The sequence below is a fragment of the Pyrgilauda ruficollis genome, unplaced genomic scaffold, assembly GCF_017590135.1.
Source record: "Pyrgilauda ruficollis isolate IOZ18807 unplaced genomic scaffold, ASM1759013v1 scaffold29, whole genome shotgun sequence".
NCBI lineage: Eukaryota > Metazoa > Chordata > Aves > Passeriformes > Passeridae > Pyrgilauda > Pyrgilauda ruficollis.
Genome location: NW_024524266.1, coordinates 10443666 through 10463507, shown reverse-complemented (window position 1 = coordinate 10463507; position 19842 = coordinate 10443666). Strand labels below are relative to the sequence as shown.

Here is a 19842-nt window from a genome sequence, read left to right as displayed (position 1 = left end):
CAGTGTACATAGATCGTTTATGCTCCTGTTAATTAAGAGCTATAAGACTCTAATAACCATTTCTGCTTCTTTGTGAACAAATGTTCTCAGTTACAAAATGGAATGTAAAGACACATTGAAGGCTACAGCTTTTATACTATCACTAATAGTGGCCCTGGATTTGCATATAAACCTATATATTAGAAAATTCTCATGCATATAAGCCACATCTAAATATACTTAGGTGAATATTAAGAGGAAGTGTTGTGGTCAGAGAAACATGATACTTTTTTCCTCTGACCCAGTCATTGAGGTTTTCTGAAATTCTTAAAGTTCAAAAGATACATAACTGCTTTTTCCTCCCTCATACAAAGCACCAGTGCACGTTGTTGTATTTTCACTATTCAAACTGACAAACTATGTTAAGCTTCATGTTTCCAGCTTATAGCTTTTTGTGAGTTCTTTAATATCTGATATATTCCTTAAGAATATGTTCATAGAGTTGTATTCCAAGTAGCAGTTTCCAAATAATTTTACCTAGGGTAAAGACCTCAATACACTTTCCAAAATAAATAATGATGCAGAGTAAATTCCTTTTTCCTTATTCCTAAGTAAATAAGCTATTGCTTCAAGAAGCCTATATTGTTAAAGGAGACTCAAAGGATAAGCATGTTACTTTGGTGCAAAGTAATACAGAACCTTCTGCATGGACCCATCTGTGCATATATGACAATTCAATTCAAATTTTCAGATGAAATGTTCTAGACACACTAGACCTGAATAATGAAAGTAAATACACAAGTCAGTTTTCAACCACAACAGAAAACCCTGAAGTATAATGCTAAGGTATCCTGAAGGAAGAAACTTGGTCACAGGTCTGCTTTTCTCCCTCTGGTCAGAGCTCAGTAGTTGTAGGGAACAACCACAGTATCTTTAAGTGAGAAAAACTCGCTTGTATACTGTCCGTTTCGTGTTCTGTTTCTCTTGTGTTGTTCTCTGCTGTTACAGGGATCACAGTTGAGACAAAATATATAAATGAAAGAAAGTTATACTGTCCAGATTGTACCATGACCTCATTTACCTGACTTTGTGTGCCACCTCAACCATTTTTGCGATCACTGTTAATTCAGTATCAGAGGGAACTGGTCTGCAGTGATACAGATTTGCAGTGTACCAAAATGCCACCGAGGCCCACAGAACTGGATATTTAATGCTGGGCTGTCCTTCTATTGGCTTCATTGACCCAAGCATTAACACTGCCAGGTTGTTGATAAATCTGCCTCGTCCCTCTGAATATCTGTACACCAATTCATGGTGATTTTTATGCTTTTATCAGCTGTTGCTGTAGCAAGAGGGCACTTCATCCCTTTTCATCTTTAGGATTTGCTTGTCAGGAGATTAGTGAAATTTGTGTCTGATAGATAAATAATCTAATTATGCTCACCCTGCAGAAATAGTGGGGTTAAGATTCTGCCTGTTTTGTTGATAATGTTCTGTTGTTTTGGGAGTCAACCTAGGCTTGGAGTCAGAAAACACAAACTGTTTCCACCATGTTTTTCTTGAGTGACAGGACTGAGCAAGTCAGAGTGATATCTACAGAGAAATGTAAGTGGACCAAGGCTCACTGCCATCACCTAGAACAGGGATTTATGATAATCAAAATGCTGGAGGAGGACAGATGGAAAGTGAAAATTTAGGAGTGTCTTTAGGAGTGTCTCTGCACCACTGGGCTAGAGATACAAGGGCACAGAATGATATGCTACCCTTCTTGCTGGGGATGAAACCATTCTGCAGCCAAGAATCCAAGATAGCTTTAGAGAGGAAATGCAGAACTTCAGTTGTCTTTGCAGCCTGGTATTTAGGACAGTACTGGGAGATGCCATTATGAGCATTCTGGTTCATGCTGCATTTGACTTTTAATTGAAAACATTATTGACAACATGATAGATTTAGGTAAATGGAGTGAGACAGTTTATGCTGGGAGATGTCAGGGATTGCTGACAGGGCTGAGGACCCTGTTCTTGGACTTGGAATGTCTAAATTCCCAAAAAGTCCTTCAAGTTCTAAGTCTTGTTTTGTGCCTGTGTCCCAAAGGGGTAAGATGTGCTTGCTTCTTAGGAATCCTGAGCCTGATAGGTAAAAATTAATCAGGGAAAAGACTAACAGCAAAGCTGGAGCTGTATATCAGTACTTTGTAGCATAGATCAATGTGTCTAGCAGGGCTTGGACCATCTTCTTATGTAAAGGAAGAGCAGAGGAGGAGAAAGAGTTATATTGAAATCTTCAGTTTAACATATTGGGTGTTCTTTGCTCCTATGTTTCCATTTTTTAAAAGTGAAGGTTTTGATAAATTGCACTGGGCCTTCAACTGAAGAAGACAACAAAATATCCTGTAGTAACTGTTTTTGAAAAGATAAGTCTATGTCATGCAGATGTGTATTAGACCAGCAAGAATTCAAGTTGGGCTTGATTTGTTCTCCTCACCACTAAAACTTGGTAGATATTTGACCTGTATGGGAGTATGAGTGACATAGAAGAGTTGGAGAGAGAGCAGGAAAGTTTCTCGCTTATATGGGAGAGGTCACTGTCTCCCATTTTTGTTTTCTTGTCAGAAAAATTGGTGGCTCTGATAATAATGCTTGCTCTGGGTCTCCAAATCTTAGCTATCCTGGAGTTTTTAGCCTGTTATAGAAGAACCATCAGATTTACCAGATCACAGACGATTCAGTGTCTCTTAGAGTGAGGAGAGTTTATCTTGGGTATTTCCTAATGAACAAAAAAGTACTATATAAAGTTTCATGTAGGTGTTTTCAGAAAGTGGTGACACGTTTTCCATGCAAAGATAGATCAATCGGAAACATAAATAAATAATAATTTTTAAACCCCATCTCCTTTACGACCACTTAACAGGACAATTAAAACACCTTGGCAGTTCTAGTCCACCTAAACCAGATCTACATGACTTATCAATTTCTATTCATTTTTCCTGTCCGTGATGTTTGTTTCATCCCTAGAAATTCCAGAGTGTAGTCCCTTCACAATTAAAGAATGGCAGTTCCACTTGTCTTCTCCTCTCTGTGTCCCACAACAAATTCAGGTATCCCTTCTCACTGGAGTGGGTCCTATGCAACCTTTATAAAAATTGTTTGAATTCTTCCTCCTAGCTCCTAATAAAAGAGCAGCCTTGTTTGGATAGTATTCCCTTTGCTGTTCACAAGTTGCTACCCAATGATGATTTTTCACCTGCACAGGCATTTGTTCTGAATGAACAGATTAAATAATGTTTTCAAGCACTGCTCTTGCATCTGCTTCTATATTTTAGGAAATTACTTTGTATAATGGATTTTCCACTAGGATACACAAATATCTTACTTTTTGCCCATGATTCTTTTGTTGTGATCTGTACCTTGTTAAATTTTAGCCTGTTGTGGGTTTATATGGTATTTGGTTTCATGGCATAAGATCAATGATTCATGTATGGTAAAGCAATTACTAAAATATTTCCTTTAATTAACTGGTCTTGCATAATAATTTAATCTTTAAAATAACAAAACCTCCCTAATTTAAAGGGTTTTCATATTCCTTTAGTGAGCATGTCTTTATGAGCCAAATTGCAGTGCAGTTTAGAGTATCTGCTTTCATCATTTTCCTAAACAATTTCATGGAGCAGAAATGTGAATAAAGGTTTGATCATGAATGAGCATGTACTGTGATGTGCAGCTATCTTGAGCTGCCCTGTTTGCCTCTGAACCAGAAGCTGCCTTCCCAGTCTTGCTTTCATCTTGAAGGCGTTCTGTACTTTTCTCTGTGTAAATACAAATGCCTAGTAGCTTCAAATTCTTTATTATATCTCTTTTAGTACAACTTTCCCTGCTTTGCAGATAGATCTCATATTTACCATCATCCTTCTTGACTTTAAACTTCTCCAGCACAACCAGGTCATGAACTTCTCTCAGTTTTACCCTCTCTCAATTTGCAGATATCTGTCATCTCCTATTTTTCTGTTACCTCCCTAATCACTGGTTCAGCTAATGCTTCTTATCTTTCATTCCCACCTCAGAAAAGAGTTTGGGAGGTTCTCTGGAGTTTTGTTGTTTATTTCTCTTCCTTAGCAGTTCACAAACTCTGGATTCTGAGTAGGGTTATAAGCTCATCAGAAGGGCAGGTGTTTCTTCTTCCACCTTCAAATTAAGGTGCAACGGCATGCTTTTGGGTATTGCAATTCATAATCTGCATTGCTGCCAACGTGGATTTGATGGCTGCCTTGTGCACAACTCTCAGAACCACCTTTCCTCCCTTTACCAGCCTGAAATCCCTGTGTGTATTTGAGTCCTTTCCATAGATACATTTTCACACATTATTACATATTATTAACATGGAGCTTTCAGTGTTCTTTATAGACCTTGGAATTTTTCATCTACTCAAAGAGCTCTACTCCTTTTGCTTCTTGCATTGACCAGTGTTTTCTTATTGTCCTTAGAGTACTCAGTACTTCCAAGGCTAGATCTCAGCACTTTGGTCTCTAAGCCTTTACTCAGGAGGTCATGAAAGCATGGAGGAGCTTTGTGGTGTTTGTGCAGACCTTGCAGGGAATGGCAGCCAGGGCTTTTCAGAAACAATTATACTTATTTTCTCACCTACATTGCTAGGATTTTAATGCTAGAAAACTTTGTTCATAGGGAGACAAGCTGAGAGAGAGGGGGGATAGCATGCATATAATAATCGGAGAAGAGACATAAAGATGAATATCACTGATTTTATTCTATTCTATTTTGGTGGGGGAAGATGGTATTTGTTTACTGTTTCAGCATACCTGTCTGAGGCAGGTTACCACTTATAATAGTTCACTGTAAATTAGTAACTTTTACTAAAAATATATAAAAAATAATAAAATAAGAAAGAGATGTTGTCAATATAAAAATCACACTCAGTCTAGAATAACTGAAATGAACACTCCTTGTATGAACAGAAGTCAAGTGGGTTCGTCTCTGCTGCTTCTTTCAGCTTTACTTTTGGCACTGAATAACACCTTTCCCAAAGTAATTTCATTGATTGCTTAATATTCAATCTACCAGTGAAACTTCTGTGAGTCTTCCCTGAAACTCAGGGAAGTGTTAAAGGGTCATCATTTAAAGATGTTAGAAACATGAGTAAAGGGAAATTGAAGGATCACACTATTAATTCTTAATAATTTTTTTAAAAGAACAATCCCAGTAACAATCATAAAAATAGTTTATAATTTGCCTCTTTTTCTTTACAGTCCCTTTTCTACTCCTATATTTTGTATTTCCATTACTATTTTTTATGTTGTCCAACTTTTAACTGAACCTGCAAATTTTAAAGAAGAATAATTATTTTTTTTCAGAGTGTTGGGAAGAAATTACCTCCAGCCACAGCAACTCAGGAGCCAACAAAAATAGAAGTGGACAGCAGAACAAAAAGTAGGTTTCATAGGTTTTTCTTTTTTGCACTTTGTGCTATTAAAAGCAAGCTGAATGCTTTTCTTTGCTTTTGGTTAAAAGAGTGTCCTGTATGTAAAAAAGCCAGGATGCAGACAGATATATTTAGAATAAACTTTGAGTAGGTAGTACCTAGACAAAATGCTTTGTTTCACAGAATCCTCTGAATTGTTTTTGCTCTTGTGCCTCTACCTCAAGTTTTCTGCCACCAAAAATCAAGTTAAATTATGTGATAAACTTTCAGCCTTGAGGATACTTTGGAATTAATCAGAGTTGAATAAGATCCAAATTCATTAGGTAGGTCATAGAAAAATTTCTCTCATTGTGAATGCCCTTGCCTTTTTCCTCTTTAAAAAAATATTGTAATTATTTTATTTTTATTTCTTTATGTAGCAGAAATAAAACTGCATGCATAGTATAGTTTGTATGGGAAATCAAAGTGAAGGCTCCAGGGAGACCTTCCAGCAGCATTCCAGTACCTCAAGGGGACCTACAAGAGAGCGGGAGAGTGAATTTTTACAAGGGAATGTAGTGACAGGACAAGGAGAAATGGCTTTAAACTGAGAGAGGGCAGGTTTAGCTCAGATGTTAGAAATTTCTTACTGTGAGCATAGTAAGGCACAGGAACAGGTTGCTCAGAGAGGCTGTGGTTGCCCCATCCCTGGCAGTGCTCAAGGCCAGGCTGGATGGGGCTCTGAGCCACCTGGGGTAGTGAAAGGTGTCCTTGCCCAGGGCAGGGGGCATTGATCCTAAAGTTTCTTTCTAATCCAAACTATTCTCTGACCTTCAGTTCTTTTTTAATCATTTCAGTGCTTAGCAATGATGATCAAATCTTTCAGGTATGTCTCTATGGTGTTCTAGGGAGGTATATGTAACCAGCTTACCAAATAACATACATATATATTCCCCATCTTTTGATTTTATTTATGTAGAGTTACAATTAAATGTTACAGATTCTGGTGGAGAAGAATAAGAGGGAAGAAATATAGCCATACCATAGAAAAGAAGCTGAATATAATAGAGCTGACTTTCTTTAAATACTGCCCAGTCCTTCTTCCCTGACGTGTTTATCCTTTTAGATAGTTAGCAGATAACATTTTGTCTCAGAACTGAAACACATACAGACATATGTAGGAAGGCATCAGGATCAGCAGGGCAGGGTCTGTCTGAGGGAAGTGTGTGGTTACAAACTGGTTTGTACAGGTTTTCAGCTCAGAGTTGCAAAAGCAGCTTAAAAGAGTTTTTAGTGAGTTATTGTCCATTAGCCCCACCACAATCATTGACTTGCTTCATCCTCTTATCTTGTGTCCCCATGCCAGTAGTCTCTAATGGGAAATACTGCAAGATTTCATTGCCCTGAGGAAGTGAAAACTTGAAATACTGCAAAATGTGTGAACTGCTAATGCAGAAGAGGGCTCCTGAACGTGTTTTGGAATTGCCTTTGCCAACCTGCAGGCTGAGCAGTTCAAGCTGACCGGAGTGCAGGTGCCATCAGAAGGGGTGGTCCAGGGGCTTTCCTGCCTGCAGCATTAACCCTTGTGTGGGAAGCCAGGCTGCTCCTTTCCACATCAGCTCATACATCTGACAGCTGAAGCTGCTCTCTAAATCCCATCCAAGGGTATGGCAGGTTCAAACTTTCACATTTATAAACTGAGTATGGAAACCTTCTGACCAATGGTTAGAAAACTGTATCTTCTACTGTGATCCATTGAGCTCTGGCTGACAAAGACATTTTTCCATCAACACTTTTGGGCTCTGGATGGTACTTCTTTCACCTCTTTGTTATTTCCCATGGACACATCTTTTTTGGCCAGAAAAATCCTTCTTCTTCTGTCACTGTTTTCATTCAACATCCATTTTGTCAGAGTTGGTGAGAAGGGTGGGCTACTTACTTGCACAGTATCTTATTGAATTTTAACTAAACTGCATTATTTATTATTTTATCTTTCCTGGAATCTCTGGGGCCTCAGTAGAATTCTTGGCATCTCTGTTCATGCTTGGGAAAGAGAAGCACATCTATAGGAAGGTCTGATGTAATGTAATTATATATAATTTTCTTAGCCTCAAATGACATCATTGAAGACACATTTCATTCAGCTGAAGTTGTCCTTCACTTAAATTGAAAAACCTTTCAGTGCAAATGAAACATGTTTCAGTCTGGTTTGGTCTTTAATATAGGCAGAGGAATAATTTCTTCATAATAAAGTTAATGTCTGATAGTCAGAAATGAGTCGTATGATCCGATTTTGGCATAGGACTATAATCTGTCTAGTATTTGTAATTTCTCAAAAATTCAATTTTTACTTTTTACCACAAACAAGCTTGAAAAAGCATTCAGTCCAAGGAAGTTTGCAGTCTCAGAAAAATGCTGAATGTTCCAATTACTGTGTTCAGCACAAAAGTATCATTCCACCTTGGACCTAAGTAATAGTAGTGTCCCAGTCTTTCTTGGAGTCTTTAACTGCTGAACAAAACAGATACTGTGCCGTTCTCCAAGGAAGTAGCAAGAAACAGAAGATCCATAAACTAATTTCATCATGGAGAGGGAGCTTTTGGATACATGGTTTAGATTCCTTTGGGATTACCATTGGAGATGAGTGCTGCAAGCAAGACAGAGGTTGGGGGAGGAATAATCCAGTTTTTAATTTTCCTCATTAATTTTCATCATGACTGATGATGTTATACCTTAGTGCCAACTGGATTTAAAAAATGTGGTTGCATTGAGAAAGAGCCAGCTGAGAGAGGAAGCAGGTACCAGCAGCATCTTCCCTCTGCCCATGGGGCTTCATCAAGGAGTGATGGTTGCTGACTTTTCTCACACTTTGATTCCAGTCTGCTCTTTCCTGTAACTTTTCTGATGTGATGGGACAGTGATCAGCAGTGAGGCATTTAATGTGCCCACTGCTCTTGGAACAAGCAAGATGGGCTAAGCTCTGCAATGGGGCAAGTTAGTTGAAGCAAAAGGCAGAGGTGTGTGTTCTCTAAGGTGCTTCTCCCAACAATATGCTATGTAAATCTCCCCACAAACAGATTTAAGATTTTGTGATGACTCTTCAGGGCCAAATATGACTTTTTGCTCAAAGGAGGAGCACAGTGAAGGTAAAAATCTTTACAGGGTTTGAGTGATCCCTTGGAAAACATCACTAATCTTTCATGAATGAGGGAATGCATCTTCAAAGAGAAAAGGGGAAAGCTGTTTGGTTTAGAATTGTGGGTTTTTAGATTTACAAGTTCTATCTCTGCCATGTAGATAGGATGGCACATTAATGCATAAGTGCTTACAATCCTACTTCTGGGGTGAGATATATTGTTTTCTATGAAATAGCTTACTTTTAGTATGAGTGTCTTGTGGTGAATAGGATATGTTGCAGAAAACAGATCTAAGTTTTGAAGTAGCTCTGTTGGATTCTAAAATTAAGCAAAACAAAACCATCCACAACATCTGAGAGTTATTGCAGATTATTGAGACTGCACTAATGGAGTATAAATAAGCAGACAAAAAATAGCAAAGGCAGTAAGTCACAGAGTGCATTGACCACAGCACTTAATTTGATTACTCACTATTTAAAATTTGTGTTAAGCTATTGCATAGGAATACCAAGATCATAGCAAACAACTACTTATTTTGCATGGTGAATATGTATTAACAGGACCATAGTTACTTCTGTTTCTGTTTTTTTAATAAGGTGGTGTTTTGACAGTTTACATCTTACTAAGTTCTGTGAAAATATTTATTAGTGCAATCTATTTATGAGTCTTGAGTGTAGCAATTAATAGTAAAACCAAATTCTGCTGAGTATAGTATTTGGATTTTTTTTCGTCTGGTTTGTGGTTTTGGTAATAATTCTGTAATTTTTCACTAGATTTTGTATGTTTTACTGCATTTCAGAAACATTTTATCAGTGATAGGCAAGAGAGGAAGTCTAAGCTCAAGGAGTACTACCTTAATGCTGCTTGTTTTCTTGCTTAATATTACTGTTTGTGTCCATATTGATTGGTGTATGATTTAGACTTCACTGATAGGGAAATATTTAAGCCTCAAAAATTAACAATACAAAGAAGGAACAATAGAAGTAAAAGAAAGAGATTGATTGTGTCATCCTGCCCTAAGAGGAAAAGCAAATTCCAGAGTCACTATCCTCTTTGAAATTTAAGCTTGAATGAATGTTTGTCTGTGGACTGCCTTCTTGAAGGTCTCAGCTCATCTTAAGAGTGTGGCAGGAGAACAAACAGGAGAGTCACGCTTTTGAAGTGAAGCAGGGTTCACTGATACAGTAAATGGAGTTTGCTCAGATCTGGTTGGAACAGTATAATATTTAACCAGTCTGTCACAATACAAACAAACAAATTTACCTGCCATACTACTGCAGGACCCCAAGTCCCAGAGCAGGTCTGCAGCTTGACATCAGCTCTTTCCCCTGCAGTTCTAATACATATCGAGCCACTGAATTCTGTCAGTGAAATAGTGTCCTTGCAAGGGCCTGGGTAATGAAGCAGCCATGCTCTGTGGGAAGGCTGTCCCTTGCTATTCACTTCCTCTTGAGGCAATGGTTTTTTGAGAGGTTGAGACTTTGTCAAAAAGGCCACATTGTCAACTTGGGGACAGACAGTGTTGCACAAAGACATGTTGCAATAGGACACGAAATAAAACTACATGGACACAGGAGCTTTAAGGTAAGAAGAAGAAGAAGGGAAGTTTATTTTCTGACTTTAATATTTATAGACTTTCAAAAGTGTCAGTGGATTGGAGGATGAAATTGCTACCTCTCCAATGACACCAAAGTCCATCAAATTTCTCTTCCTCCAGAGAGGAATGTAAAAACAATAATTATTCATGTAAAAGTGTGTGAGAAACTCCATTACAAGAATGTAAACGTCAGAAGGCTTAGAAGAACTTAGGAAGAGCAGGGCGACAAAGATACATGATAACAAACCCCATAAAATATCTCATTCTCTTTAGGTTTATGCATTCACTCAGTTCCTTGAGCAGTGCCCATGGCCCATGGCTGGGCAGGGCTGTGAGTTTTCAGTGAGAGACTGTGGTCTGACAGAGTAAAGTACTGCTAAATTGATAAAATAGAACTGAAAAGCTCATGAGTATCATCTTTTCTCCTCCCTTAATGTTTCCAAGATATCTGCTGTTGGGGGTTTATTAACAGAGATATTTTTGCCAGGTCAGGAGGAGAAAAAAAGGGTTCTGGAAGAACTGTCTGTGATGTATAAACCAAGCTTTGGATGTCAAATGTAAAAATGAGATTCATCATCTACAGCTGAGGGATACTTAGTATTGGTATCTTAGTTTGAAGTTTTAATTTGGCTTAAATTTATTTGCCAGGCATGTAATAGGACATATTGTTTTGACTTTTGGTATTTTTCTGTTATTTTTTTCTCATTCAGAAAATCCCAAATCAGCAAATTCCAGTGCAGTCTGTACAATGCTGTGTCTGAAATTAGTTTTTTCTTTTATCTTCTCTTCCTTCCTATCTGAACATGACTGTTGACATTAAGTGCTTCTACATTCTGCTGCGGTGTTGTGCCCTGCTGAGTAAGGACAATTTTAGTCCTGATGTGACATAGCCTATTAGATTTTTCTCTGCTTTTATTAATCTGATTTTAAATGTTCATATTATTTTGAGTCTGCTGGCTTTGTTTTTGCTTGCTTTAATAATGTTGGTTTACCTGTCCCTTAGGGGAAGATTGAAAGCTGACTTTGTCCAGTTGCTTACATTGTTCCCAACCCATCTGCGATGTTGAGACCTCTGTTGCATGATCCAATGGGTTCAGTGATTTAGTGTATGTCTGTCTAAATTGTACTCAAGAAATCCAGACTTTCACTGTACATAAACCATATTCTTTTTCTGTGGCTGTTCCTTCTCTCTGTGTTCCTGTGTCAGCATTTGGAGCATAGCAGGGCCATGAGTCTCCCCCAGCTCCCTCTTGTGCCTCTCAGAATTTTATCTCCTGGCTCTTTATGAACCACATCATGGTTTAGTTGATTTTTGATATTTTTCTATAGTTTAATTCCTTGGTTTGCTGTTATTTGGATTTTTTTAAAAGGAAAAAAAAGGTTTAGAATTGGTGGGGAAGTGGACAGGCCATGGGATGACAGAGTTCTTGACATCGAAACCAGAAAGACAAGATGTGTATCTGTCTGCTAGAGAGAACTTACCTCCTGATCATAAACTGATATTTCAGATGCTGAAGCCACAGCACTCTCTCCACTCTTGTCTATCAGGGTCTTCATCCTGAAAGACAATTGAAATACCCAGTCTTCAAATAGTGAGCCTGAGGGAGGCTCATCTGTTATGGGACTCAGGATACCCAAGCCCTTTGCTATCCAAAGCATTTTTTAACCTGAAACGTGGGGGGTTCATCCATGCCTTGAGCAGAAGCTGCACTGCAGGCATCCTATCAGAGTGATGTTGTGGTAGCTGTGTGCAGTTTTTTAGCTGTACTTTGTGCTTGGCTTAAACAGCATCACTTAATCTTCAGCTGATGCTGTTATTGAATGGAGGATCAATGAATGTGTCTGAGAATGGATGTTCTGGAATCATCCTTCTTGGGCTCAGGTGTTGTTTACCTCTGAGAATCCAGTCAGTTCTGTATCCCAAAAAAGAAATGCTAAGCCTGTTTCCAATAACTAGAGGCTTGCCTGAGTGTGCAGCACTCAGCTTCTTTAGTGCAGTATTACATCTACATCAACTCTGGGCTAATTCATTGAATCCATTATTTAGCACAGTTGCTTTTCAGAATGTGGATATACTCAGAATAGGAAAAAAACCCACGATGATAATTTAAGGTAGCATGTCACTGAAGTGTAAAATGTGTTGAATCTCATATTTATCTACATGCTGCTTTGCATCCACCTAAGTTTAATGTGTGTCAGCTTTCTACCAGCTTTTACATAAAATGTTGTTATACTGTCTCAAAGACAAGGCAGTGAGCAGGTGGAGTATCCTAGCCAAGTCCACAAGGAGACATCCCAACCCTTCCTCAGAATGCAGTGAAGCAGCAGTTAGACACCCCTTTCATCCTCTGAATCTGAGTTGTGACCTGGTGGTTCTCACATGCCCAGTGGTTTGGAAAAGTCACCAAATGTTTATCTCATAGTGTTGTCTGCTTTCAGAACAGGGAAAAGGATTCCCACCCCCCTTGCTCACTTCTTTTCCCTCAAAACTTTTGTTCATTGTCTTCATCTGAATTTGTTTCTTCAGAGACAGCAGAGGAGGTGTGGTGAGTTGAACCCCACCCAGCAGCTATGTTCCACCCAGCCACTGGCTCCCTATAAGGGAGAAAACAGAGCAAGCAAAAGCAAGAAAATCAATGAATAAAGACAGTTTGGTAAATAAATGAAAGCGAAAGAAAAAGAGGCAACACAAATGCAACCACCATTCAGTAGATCAATTCATCCACCACCTACAGTGGCTCAATGTCCAGTCAGTCTCCAAGGAATGGAAACACCCCCAAAGCCCACCCATTTTTATTGCTGAGCAGGAGGCCATATGGCACAGAATATCCCTTTACTCATCCTGGGTCAGCTGCTGTGTCCCCTCCAGCTTCATGGTCACCCTGGCCTACTTGAGGGATAGAAAAGGGAAAAAAAAGAAAGTTGTGTAGGAATGCTGGGCAACAATGAAAACAGCAGTGTGTTACCAGGGCAGTTTTAATCACAAATCAAAAATACAGCACCATGTGGGCTGCTGTGAATAAAATTAACTCCATCTCAGCCAGGTCTAATACAGGGCATGGCCAGAAAACCAACTGTAATGGTCATGGGTAAATCAAACATTTCAAACATTCGTGTTCAGAATAAGAAATCTGTAAACCTAAGAAGTTCTTGTTTGCTTGAACCAATGACACGTAAAATTCATGCTGTTTCTGAATGACAGTGTGTGAAATGAAGAGCTTTCCTGTTCCCTACTAGTACTATTTAATTTCTCAGGCTGATGGTGCTTACAGAGAGCAAATTTTCAAATGAACATTTCTGGGCTGTTCCTTTGCAGTTGAAGTAGTAAGTTCCTCTTACTAATCTTTAGAAGTTTGGAGGGAGCTTATGTGTCAGAGCCCTAAGTTTGCGTATAATCATGAGTTTAGTGTCTGGATTTTTCAGGGGTGGTCCCACTAGACATCTGTCCCTGCTGTCCAGGGAGCAAATGGTTCAGCTAATCCAATGTAGGTGTCTGCTCCTGGAGTCAGGAGTGGCTCTCAAGGCTTTGCTCATTTTAGTCATTGGTCTCCATTGACTTTAGTGCACTGACCAGGTTGGTCTCTAACATCACATGCCTGAATCTAAATTTAGACACAAAACCAAAGCTTGGGGGCTGAAATCAGTAGCCTGCATCTGGAGCTCTTTGAGATACCTCCAGGGTATTTTGTTTTGAATTGCTTCCAGCTGTCAGGCCAGAGGGACCTGGCAATTCCATAGGTTCAGCCATACTACGCATGTGTCTTCCATACCCACAAGTGTCTGAAAAGGCACTTAGTGTCTGGGCAGCTGAAATGACTCCCTGGAGGAGCCTCAGATACCCTCAAGTGTGATAATGCAGGTTCTCTTTATAGTAAGTATAAAAGAATAAGTCCTGTTATTTCAAATTGATTTGTATTTCTGTGGCCTGCCACTACTTCTCTGCATTGAATATGGAGGTTGACTAGACAGAGAGGTCATCAAAACGCAGACATTTAAAGGGAGGTGAACATTTCTACAAAATCACATGCCCTGTTACAAAGAGTAGAGTAGTTTACTTCGTCCTTTTAGACCTGCTGCCTTAGAGTATTACATATTTTTATGCATAGTTTAACAGCTGTAAAACATATTCCCTTTTTATTTGTAAGGCACATTGACATACTCATCTGTTGCACAGCAACATGTAAGTAACTGCTTTTCATGACAACTGCTTTTTATGATTTCTGAGTAGGAGTGCTGGCTTCTGTATTTTCCAGATGAAAGTTGAGATGATGCCCTTATTTATAGACAGTAAAGGAAAAAGGTTCAAGGAAACTTTAGAGTAATATTCAAAACTCTTATACTGAGTGTACAGGTGGTTTAGTTATTAATGGATTAACATTTATTAATGTCTTATTTATTGTTGTACCATCTTTATAGATTCATAGATATCTGCTTTTTTGCACACAAGGGGATAGATAAGCTATGGCAACCTACTGCATCCTTTATGCTTCCAGTTTATGCAGTCTGGTGGGAGGCCACACCAGTGGAACTATGGAAGGAAGTGTCAGATACAGGCTTACTCTAAGGGAAAGAGTTGGTGGCAGGTTGCTGTCTGGAGCAATTTCATTTGAGATAATGGTTCTAGGGGCTACAGAGCTGACTCCCTGGATGACGTGTGTGGGAATGCTTATCAGCGTGCAGTTCTTTAAATATTTCATGTTGTTTATGAAGGTCTAAAATGCAAAGAGAAAGATGGCAAGGAAATACGGCAGCACAAAGAGACACTAATGGAATATTTTATGAAGATTATTCACCCTTGAATAAGCAGTTGTTATAAAGTGATAATTTATCACAGTGAATGTTCTTCCTTTCAGACAAGGAGTATTGCAAAGTGATATTTCCGTATGAAGCACAGAACGATGATGAACTCACAATCCGGGAAGGTGATGTTGTCACACTTATCAGTAAGGTAAAAGCAATATTATTCTCCTATAAGCAGTGATAAGCAGTTTTTAAAATTTGCATAATTTAATTGCCATAAAATTAGTATTTGTGCCTACAGTGTTGTTGCTATACCAATGCTAGTTTGACAATGAAACATTGCACAGACTTCAGAGCCCTACATCTCCCTTCCTTTTGTGCTTTAGAGCCTTACCCTGATACTGAATGTTAAGCAAAGAACAGGCAATGTGTACTCAAATTTATACAATTAATTTTAATTTGAATCTGCTGGCAGATCAACATAAATTGTAAATTGATCCCTGTAACAAACGTAATGGCTTAGAGAATAAACTGGAAGATTCAGGAAAGCAACAGCTTTGAATACCTCCCTTTGGTGAATGAGTTATTTTTCTTGTAGGAATTGTGAATTAGATTTTTTTGTTAGATTGAGGTAATGTGCCTAAATTAACTTACTGAACTAATAATTTAAAATTTAGCCACCCTTAACATTCTGGTAAAGCAGAGAAAGATGACAGATCAGAAAAGAAATAGTTTTACATCTGTATTTTTACTAAAATTTTGTGTAATTATTCAAGATTAGAAATGAAAAATCAATGCCAGGATTTATACTAAATCTTCAAAAGCCATAGAGTGAGATGATGAGTAAACAGTTGGTTTTCCTTTAGAAGAGCTGTGCCCATTACAAAGAACAGATTACAGTTTAGGTGCACTTAATTTCCTGATCCTGTTTAAAGACTTCACAGTTTGTTTAAAAGTTTTTGATTGCTGGACATAAATATTTGTGGAGGAAAAAATCTATGAACTAGAAAAAGCTGTGGATTTTCTATGAGGGAGATGAATCATAACAATGTACACAATACTGCTGTTTTTGTTTGTGCATATATGAAAGTAAAATAATTAATTCTATGATTGATGTGTCATAAGAAATTGTTACTTGATGGAACATTTTGGCACTGAGTGAAAAAATCCCCAAAATCTGGGGAAGTCCTTCTGGGGCTGTGCTTGCCACATATGAAGCTATTTTCAATCCTAGAGGACATCTTCTTTGTCCTGGACAATATGCATGTAACCAAAGGAAAGTAATCAGACATGTGGTAGGAAAAGAAACTGCAAATGTAAAATAAATTGTGTACATTAAATATCCTTTAATGACTTGCCCTAATTGACCTTTGTTTAGCTTGTAGAGCTGTGTAGCTTTGCCTGATATACAATGTTCTCATGTGAGTATTTAACAGTGTTTCTGATCATGCAAATGGCTTTTAAGATTTCCTCCTGTCCACTTTATGTTTTACTGACCAGAATGATTTAATTCCCCAAGATGCCTGGTCTCTGGGTGGCTGGGTGTTCATCAGCAAGCATAGACAAAAAGACAATTACATTACTGAGGTTTCTGTGTGAGATTTCATTAGCTTGCTTTTTTGCATTTTCTTCCCTCTGCCTCTGCCCTCACAGTGGAAGGATATTTGTCTTTTATAATAACTCAGCTAATGATTTGACCACATTGATCAGTTTTCCAAACTACACAGAGAAAATGGTTTGTAAATACCCTATTCTCTAGGCCTGTCCTTTTGCTCCCCAGTAATATCAAGCCATTGCAGACATTTTATTTACTTTTCTTCTTTTTTTTCTGTGTCATGTCACGTCTATAAACACTTACATAAACCCATGTCTCTAGAGAGGGGGGATCTCAATGCACAAAATCCTGGAGTTTCTCTAGGGATGCCTTTTTATGCGGTGTCAGAACTGATCTGAGCCACTGAAGAAATGGTGCTTAACAAGAAGTCACTTTGCAGACCCTTTTGTGCTTTGTAGACCTCTTTGCAGTCAGACTTGTGGAGTTTCTTCATCTTCATTTCTTCATTTTAACACAGTTAAAAAAATAACATTCAGGCTGTGTGGAGTCAGGGTTTTTGCTGTAGAGTTCTGAAAACAGTGAGATCTCCTTTATGCTCTACCACATAATACAATAACTTTATTTTAGTCCAGATCTACTGAAGCAGATGTCTGTTGTCATCTTTCTTTTAGTCAGCAATATCAAAGTCAGCCTCACCTTTCTGCCCACCAATGGGTTCTGCTAGAGGGTGACCTGGAGTTCAAATCACCACACTTATGTGACATTAGTGAGCCATGCTGACTAAGAGGCATCAAAGGGAAACATATGGAATGCTTCAGAAATGATTATCATTGATTTGCTTTGCTATCAGATTACAGAGTTTCTTTTAATTTATTTGTAATGAATTGTTTTGCAGGATTTGCTTTCTATGCTGGAAAGCATTAGGCAACATTTATTCTTCCCAGTTATCTAGACTCAAAGAGAGAAGACTGGTGCTTCTAAGGAAACAGATGGGTGTCACAGTACTTCCTACAACCACAGATGCATTATTGTAAAATAATGTATTTTGTTGAAATCACTAAAACCAAAAAGTGATATAGATTCCCAGCATAAAATGTCTGTCACTAGACTAGTCTGTTTTTCCACAATTAGATCCATAGGAGCGTTGAAGACTCATAATTTTCTCATGCTGAAATTGCTTTTATTTGAAAACAACAGCGTTGGTGAGAATGTGTGGGAGTGGCTGAAGTAATGAGTGACAGAAGAATGGGAGAGAAATCTCATGAAAAGAATTTAAAATGCATTACAATAATCTTAAAAGCATGAAGATGAGATAGCACTTGATAGGTGCTAAGACAAAAGGGGATGGATCAAATGAGCTAAATGGGAAGTTCCTACAAGAGCCTGGCTACAGGTGCACACTATGTGATCATGGGTATGTGAGGTAGCTGGAAATCTAATATTCATCTTAAAATACTAAGACCTAATTTTGTGGAAAGGTGTAGAATCAGTAAAAGCAGAATTCAATATCACCATTTTAACAGTATCCACAGATAAAAGGGATAAGAATACAGTAGATTTCTCTCTTTTATTCAGTTGGATTAGTTATAAAAGTCCCTTTATCAAGATCATAAAATCAAGATCATAAAATATCTCTCTAATATAAAGAGCAGACTCTGTTTCAAGTTTTCACTGTTTTGATGGATATTGAGATCTTGAATCACAGGCTGGTCAGAACTTCCCAATAGGTCTCTGTGATAAGAGAATTTGAATATCTGACGTTTCTTTGAAATAACTAAAGAATACTTTGAACAGATTTTCAGAATCACAAGTAACCACCCTAATCAGATGGAGAATGTGCTGGAAAGGTTTATTTAAGTGCTGAAGGAAGTCAGTAGAGGCTGATCACTTGCAGGTCAGAATGGTATGTATTTGTGGAGATATAGGATGAAGGATGGCATTATACAAAACTGATAAGGAAAAATAATTGCAAATTATTTGGAAAATATACAGTATGAGATAGAGTCCAAACATATCTTAGTTAAAATATACCTAAAAGACTGAAGAAAAGCAGAAACTTCAAATACATCTATTCCAAAAATTTCTGGAAAGGGTTTTTCTTTCCTTCATTTCTTCAGTGAAGCAAATACCCTTGTAAATACCTAGAAAAGGTTTTAATTATTAATAAGTGGAAATAAAAGCGGGCAAATGGTCGTCCTTTAATTCTTTCATGCAGAATATCGTAAAACCCTGAAAATATTGGTCAGAATTGTAACAGAAGGTAAAAACTTCATCTTCAAGGCAATAAACAAAAAGACATGGTACCTTTGCTGTGCAAAAAGGGAGTCTAAGAAAGATGCACCTTTGAAAGAAAGAGAATAAAAAGCAAAATACAGTAATATTACTTGTACAGTTAAGGTGATGGTTGTGCATTTTGATTATTAGATATGTTCATAAGGTTAAAATAAGGAATGGTAAGAGGCCATGAGATTGACACTGTAGATTATTTTTGTATTGTCAAACATTTGTGTTCCTTAGGTAGTTTTTTTGTGTCTTCAGAATATCCCTGATAGCATTTGCGTATGGGCAAGAACACCAGTAATCACTGCACCCTGCAGCTAAAGGAGAGTGGCAAAGAGGTCTTTTATCATGCTTAAATATTCATTTTGAAGATTGTATTTGAAATAAATGCAGTTTCTTCTAAGCAGCTGAAGATTCATGTGACATTTTCAACTGTCATAATGAAAATTCTACAGGACTTTTTATTCCAGCCCTCTCAGAAGTAGCTATTGTAAGCTACTTTTCTACAAATTTATTAATAGCTTTGATAAATTATGACAAAATGCATAGGATTCTGAAGACTTCACTGGCACACAGAAAATTACCCTTGTGAGGAATCAGTAGAAAAAGCTACATCATTTCAAAGCAAATACATCAGGCACACACTGGCAGCTGTGCACTCATTCAAAAGCAGTTTTACTTGCAAGGATGTAAAAAAGATTTCATTGCAGTGCATCAGTCTACCTGAGCTCTAGACAGTAAAGACTGCTTTGTTTCCAGGACTGTAAGTGGTCTGGAAAAATAAAATTAGCTTCAAAAATAATTGCAAGTTTGAAAAGCTGGCAGCAATGGAAAGATATCCTCATCTGAACCCTTATTATCAGTGGATGGCACAGATATCAGTGGCAATTCTGCTAATTCTGAATTTATAAGGTGATTTTGCTGATGCTATTCAAATAGTACTGGTAAAGTTACTGCATTGATATCGTGAAAGATGCAACAGGATAATTACTGGAGAAAAATTTACATGACTATTTATCTGGTCTAGATATTTAATGAGATATTTAATGGCAACCCAATTTGGAGAGCTTAATTCTGTGCTGGGGGGCAAAGAGCCACAAACCTAGTTTTAAAAATGAGCATAATGGCCACCACTTTTTACA

At 37.9% G+C, this 19842-nt stretch overlaps 1 protein-coding gene across 6 annotated transcripts in view; it reads left to right on the top strand.

Moving 5' to 3' along the window:
- SH3KBP1 (SH3 domain containing kinase binding protein 1) overlaps positions 1-19842 on the top strand; it is a 221733-nt gene that overhangs the window by 157661 nt on the left and 44230 nt on the right. For all 6 annotated transcript variants that reach the window (XM_041472286.1, XM_041472283.1, XM_041472285.1 and 3 more), the window contains 2 exons: positions 5345-5420; positions 14979-15073. In XM_041472286.1, coding sequence (XP_041328220.1) covers positions 5345-5420; positions 14979-15073 — 171 coding nt within the window. The remainder of the gene's footprint in view (positions 1-5344; positions 5421-14978; positions 15074-19842) is intronic.